This window comes from Wolffia australiana, chromosome 6 (genome assembly GCF_029677425.1).
Source record: "Wolffia australiana isolate 7733 chromosome 6, ASM2967742v1".
Taxonomy (NCBI): domain Eukaryota; kingdom Viridiplantae; phylum Streptophyta; class Magnoliopsida; order Alismatales; family Araceae; genus Wolffia; species Wolffia australiana.
This window is the reverse complement of record NC_135840.1, coordinates 2146960-2152666: the sequence shown is the minus strand read 5'-3', so window position 1 is coordinate 2152666 and position 5707 is coordinate 2146960. Positions and strand designations below refer to the sequence as shown.

The 5707-nt window shown below is 40.4% G+C and overlaps 1 protein-coding gene across 1 annotated transcript; it reads right to left on the bottom strand.

The window, feature by feature from the left end:
• Positions 1-618: 618 nt before the first annotated feature.
• Positions 619-5395, bottom strand: LOC144704144 (beta-1,3-galactosyltransferase 7-like). The gene is made up of 11 exons (XM_078576419.1): positions 5136-5395; positions 4865-4964; positions 4702-4760; positions 3789-3988; positions 3111-3174; positions 2939-3011; positions 2753-2873; positions 2533-2620; positions 1840-1965; positions 1635-1744; positions 619-1112 (listed from the first exon to the last, which is right to left on the bottom strand). Exons 1-11 carry the CDS (start codon positions 5246-5248, stop codon positions 964-966), a joined length of 1203 nt encoding a protein of 400 aa, XP_078432545.1. The 5' UTR covers positions 5249-5395; the 3' UTR covers positions 619-963.
• Between the last annotated feature and the right edge of the window lie 312 nt (positions 5396-5707).

The window sequence follows — 5707 nt, the reverse complement described above, 5'->3', positions numbered from 1 at the left end:
TGTCTTCATTTTTTAGAGTTTTTCGGTCTCTGTTGCTCCAGGGGGATTCCCTTTTGGTTCTTGATCTTTGGGTTCAGATTCTCAACAATATTTGACTCTATTCATACCGCCCCTCTATCATTTAGACAAATCAATAAATCACCAGGAGTGAAAACAACTAATTCATTCAAAAGTCTACACAAAATTTGAATACGCAATAAAAATCCTAAACATTTTTACTGATAATTACTTTAACTATTCAGAATTTGGATCATGCTAATTTTCATTATCTTGGCTCCAATTTATAAGATAAAAATCTTTTTTTTTTTCATGTTTCTTAATATGTCACTTGATCCACACAATTTTCCATGAAAGGTTCATTTTTTACATTCCTACACATCAATTAGTGCTTGTAAATTGCTACAAGGACAATGCATTGCATACATTTGTGTTTTCTATATGAGCTACTCTCTTCAGTTTTGACTTGTGAGCAGCATAAATAGGACTTTTGTGACCCTTAAATTGATCAGACAAAATAAAAGATGAGACCTTAAAGTTAAGTTCACAATTGCTGACACATTAATGCTAGACCTGGTCGACAGAGGCTTTCTGATAACATTGTTATGATTGAGCAAAAAATACGTAACTAATTTTGTTTCATGGCCATTTTATATGGGTATCAACACCCTAAAAAATCATCGAAGTTCATGTTCCTAGGAGCAAGAATTCATATTATAGAGATTGGCATAGGAAAGAACAAGGACTAATTGCAAGATGAGTAGTGAGACTCTTACCCAAAGAGGCAACGGACCAAAGAATGTGTTGCTCACTATCCTCTGAGATTTTTCTTTCTTCATAGGCATTTTTTCCAACCCTGAAACTGGCAATGGCACGGTTGCAGGAGAAAACTATCTCTCTCTTCTCTGATGGATAACTCAACACCATGCCCATGGGAAGAGACATAGAGAGAGAGGAGAGACATGATCATAGTACAGCGCCCCAAACAGCTTCATCACCTTCCCCACACTTGGCATGCACATCTTTGATCTTCTCCACAGAGTTGCAGATGCCACTGCAACTCCAATCGAAGGAGGCGATGCATACATTGCCCGCCTGAGCCTTCCACTCACAGTCTGCATGAATCAGCCTGGTTGAGACAATGATGATGCCAATAATAATGATCATGATCATGATCATGATCATGATAGTGGTGATGATGATGACAAATGTCCACACTATTAAGTTAATGACAATCATGATGATGACGGTGACAGATGATCACAGCACCATGAAAATGATGATGATGCAAGTGACAAATGGTCACCCCACTATGACAACGATGATGATGATAGAGGTGACAAATGGTCACACCGGATAGATAATGGCAATTAACATGAGGGTAAACAAAAAGTGACACTACCATGAAGATGACGACGATGATGAAGGTGACAAATAAACACACCTTCAAGATAATGATGATGGTGATGAAGGTGACAAATATTCACACCTTCAAGATAATGATGATGATGATTAAGGTGACTGATGATCATGTCACAATGAGAACATCAATGACAGTTAGCATTTGGAAAGAAAACATGGAGCACATGATATTTTTTTTTGAAAATTCACGGAGCACATGATAGCATGTTGGTTACCAGGAGGGGTTCCACAGCACATGCTTCTTTCGTCGATGTGCTCAACCTCAAGTCCAATGAACCAAGAACCTAACGAAACGTCCTCATTGGCATATTTGTGCAATATGGGTCTGCACAAAACGTATTTTTTTACCACTTTAGGGAAGAATCTAGCGAAAAGTAATAATTAATTTGGAAAAATGGGCCCAGAGATCAGCAGGCTCACTGGTTAATGGAGATGTATGTAGCCAGATCCTTGGATATGACGTAAATCTGCCCTGTCGCATGTCGGAAGTACTTGTTTCCGTCTTCCCCAAACTTCCAGTACTCTGGTTCATGGTATTTCTCACTCCTGGAAAAAGGGTCAAAAACCGATGTTTAAAGCCATCTCTTAATATGCAACTCATCGAGCTTTCAATCATGAATACATGCATAAAACAAACTTTACTGCCATCAATCAATCGTCTCAGGAATACAAATGCCAGCCACATGATTTTCCTCATTTTTCATAAAAAAACTAAACCACCAGAACAGACAGCCATCGAAGAACTGAGCACATCAAAAGCCATGAGTTCAAAAGAGGTATCATCTCATATAGGCCAAAGACTCAAGAAGAATCATCCTTCAAGCATGATGATTATAACTCAACCCCTGTCAGCAGTATTACCGTTATTTGCCTTTAGGGTAGTTTCCCTGTAAATACCTTCAGCCCTCCCCTAGGGTGGGCAGGCAAGAAATTTAAGTCACCGATGGTTTAATGGGTTGCAGCTAATGTCATTTTTCTATCTTTATTTTATATTGTTTGCTCTCTTCCCTTATAAAACCTTCCTCGATAGACACATAGATCAAGGTTTATATCAATAGTATCAGAGCAATGTGGCCATAACCAATAATCAGGAAACCTAGAGAGAGCACTTACTTTTGAGCAAGAACTGGACCCGACTTCATACAGCCCATGTAAACCCTAGGTTTTGATTTGTACCGGGCCAGAGTCGACACAAGCATTCCTGAAAAGTAACCAAAAATGTTAGATATTCATCAAGTACAAAAATCAAACCAAAACATTTATTTTGCACTAAATATAGATTATACGTTATTCTTTTCTTAGAAAACCAAGCGTGAGGGATTGGTGAAGGTACCAAGATTCAAATGGACATCATCATCCACCTTCACATAAAAGTCAGCGTCCCACTTGGCAACGGCCGTGGAAAAGAAGATTTTAGTTTTGGCAGACAGCTCATGATATCCCTCGACATGTTCCTGGTGGATCAAACAAACAGATTGAATATATATTGATATAATATGACAAAATATAACATAGTTACCAGCCTGAGGAAGTCCTTGTGCTGTTCCTCCTCCGAGTCAATTGCTCTATCCAAAATGCTGTTGGGTGCGGCACTGCAAAGTAAAATTAATCAAGCCAAGGTTTTATGCAGAGAAATTACATATCCAGAATATTTCGGGAAAAAAATATGATTGCGAGGGATTTTAAGTTACCTGTGTCCAATCATGAAGCGGATCACAATACCCTTTTCCTGCTCAAGTTTTTGAAGTTTATCACCTAATGCGACAAAAGAAGCAGAGACTTCGTTGGGGAAAGCTTTTAGTTGAAAAAAATACAAATTTATGAAAACTTAGTTATCTTAGTATGGACGAGAACAATATAGCGGCAGATATCAAATTTTTCGTAAAAGTACTCTTCTTCCTTGTAAACGTTTCGCTTGCTAAGGCAGGGAATCGAATTTTATATCAGAAAACAGTTCTGTTTTTTAACAACTCTAGCAAAGAGAGTTCACTGAACCCCTTAAATAGATCAAATTCCCAACTTTATTCTGATAAAAAGGAATAGAGGATAGAGAGAGAACAACATAATATATTCTGCATTGATTAACTTGTCCACTTGTTCCGGCTCACATTCAAAAATCAAAGTGACTAAATTTTATCGCTACAGGTTGTAATTTATGAAATAAATAAATAACCAGCATAAAGTAATAAAGTTTATCGATTAGACTTCAACCCAGATAATAAATCTAGGAAAGGTAGTTCAGTGAAACTCTTAGTCAGATCAAATTCCCAACTTTATTTCCATAAAAATAAATAAAGGAAAGAGAGAGAAAGGCAGAAAGATTCATAGAGAGAGATGAACACAGAGAGGGATGGGCAGAGAGAAAGTACCTTGTGGCATCCAGGTGGCTCTGACAGAATCCCTTCTCTTCCGGCTGCTGAAGGCAGTGTTGATTCCGATCACAACAAAAGCCTTCTTCTTGGGCTGGGAATCGCCATTCGAAGACGGCGAAACGCCGAGGCCCATCTCATGAGAGCTTCTGGATGCCGCAATCTCCATTTGCAACGTAGAAATCGTTTTATCCAGAGATCTGAAAAAAAACCACCCAAACTCTGAGTACATGGCACCCAAATTTCCCCAAATTCTGAGACCAGGGCACCCAAATTTCCCCAAATTCTTAGAACAGGCCGCCCATATTTCCCTAGATTATGAGAACAGACAATCCATACTTCTACAAATTCTAAGAACACGGCACCCGAATTTCCTCAAATTTTAAGAACAGAGAACCCGTACGTCCACAAATTCTAAGAGCAGGGCGCCCGAATTTCCTCAAAATTTAAGAACAGAGAACCCATACTTCCACAAATACTAAGAACAGGCCATCCAAATTTCCTCAAATTTTAAGAACAGAGCACCCAAATTTCACCAAATTTTAAGAACAGGGGACCCAAATTTCCCCTAATTGTAGGAACAGAGAACCCATACTTCCACAAATACTAAGAACAGGGCATCCGAATTGCCTCAAATTTTAAGAACAGATCCCCCAAATTTCCGCAAATTTTAAGAACAGGGGACCCAAATTTCCCCTAATTGTAGGAACAGAGAACCCATACTTCCACAAATTTTAAGAACAGGGCACCAAAATTTCCCCTAATTCTAAGAACAGGGCACCAAAATTTCCCCCAATTCTAAGAACAGGCCACCGAGATTTTCCCAAATTCTAAGAACAGGGCACCCAAATTTCCCTAAATTCTAAGAACAGGGCACCCAAATTTCCCCAAATTCTAGGAAAAGGGCACCCACTGAATCGCCTCGTGGGTCTTCGTCACCTCCTCCATTATGTCCTTTTCCGCGGCGTTCTTCTGTCGAGCAAACCCGCAAATCAATAATAAACAAATAATCGACAATAAAACCAATAATTAAGAACAAGACGAAGCAGGAAATGGCAGAGAGCCGTGTTTAAGACCTTCTTCGAGCCGCATTCTTCAGAAATGGCCTGGAGCTCTTGTTCTTGCCTCCGCTGCGAGACGACCTGCTGACCCATCTCCGGAACATCACCCCAGAACCTGCACTAGTCTCAATCAGATCATTTCCCACAAACAGAAAAAAGTTCCTCTAATTGCATGAACTTCTCCAGAACGTTCTTCTTTTGAAAACCATTCAACAAAACGTCCGATTTTTGCCGACCCATTGGATTATTTTCGCTCAAATCGAAAACCCATTTCGATAAATCAAACCTGTCTTTGAAAGTCGTTCCCAGGAAGAAGCTGGCGACGCATAAGAGCGTGATCCACCGCAGAGATATCTTCCTGTCTCCCCCTCCTCGACCCTTCATAGTTTTCCCCTGCATATTTCCTGCGCCTCTCTCTCTCTCTCTCTCTCTCTTTCTAGAGATGTTAAACTTGCGCAAAGCGCGTGGGTAGAGAGAGAGAGAGGGTAGAGAGAGGGGGAGAGGGAGAATGGAGAAGAGTATTAGAAGGGTTTGTCTTGGTTAAGCAGGTCAGACGCGGTCCAGCTCAAATGGGGATCATCGATCGAACGACGCAGTTGGGGAAAAAAAAAAGTCTTTTTGCGTGGCCGTAGAGTCAGATCGGAAACCTCCCGCCGCCTGTGGGCCGTCTTTTGAAATCTCTTCCTCGCTCTCTCTCTCTCACTCCCTCTCTCTCTCTTCCTCCCTCTCTCTATATCTCTCTCTCCTCTCTCCTCTCTCTCCCTCTCCCTCTCTCTCCCTCTCCCTCTCTCTCCCTCCCGCTCTATCTATATATCTATCTCTATCTATCCATCTATCTCTCTCTCTATCTATATATCT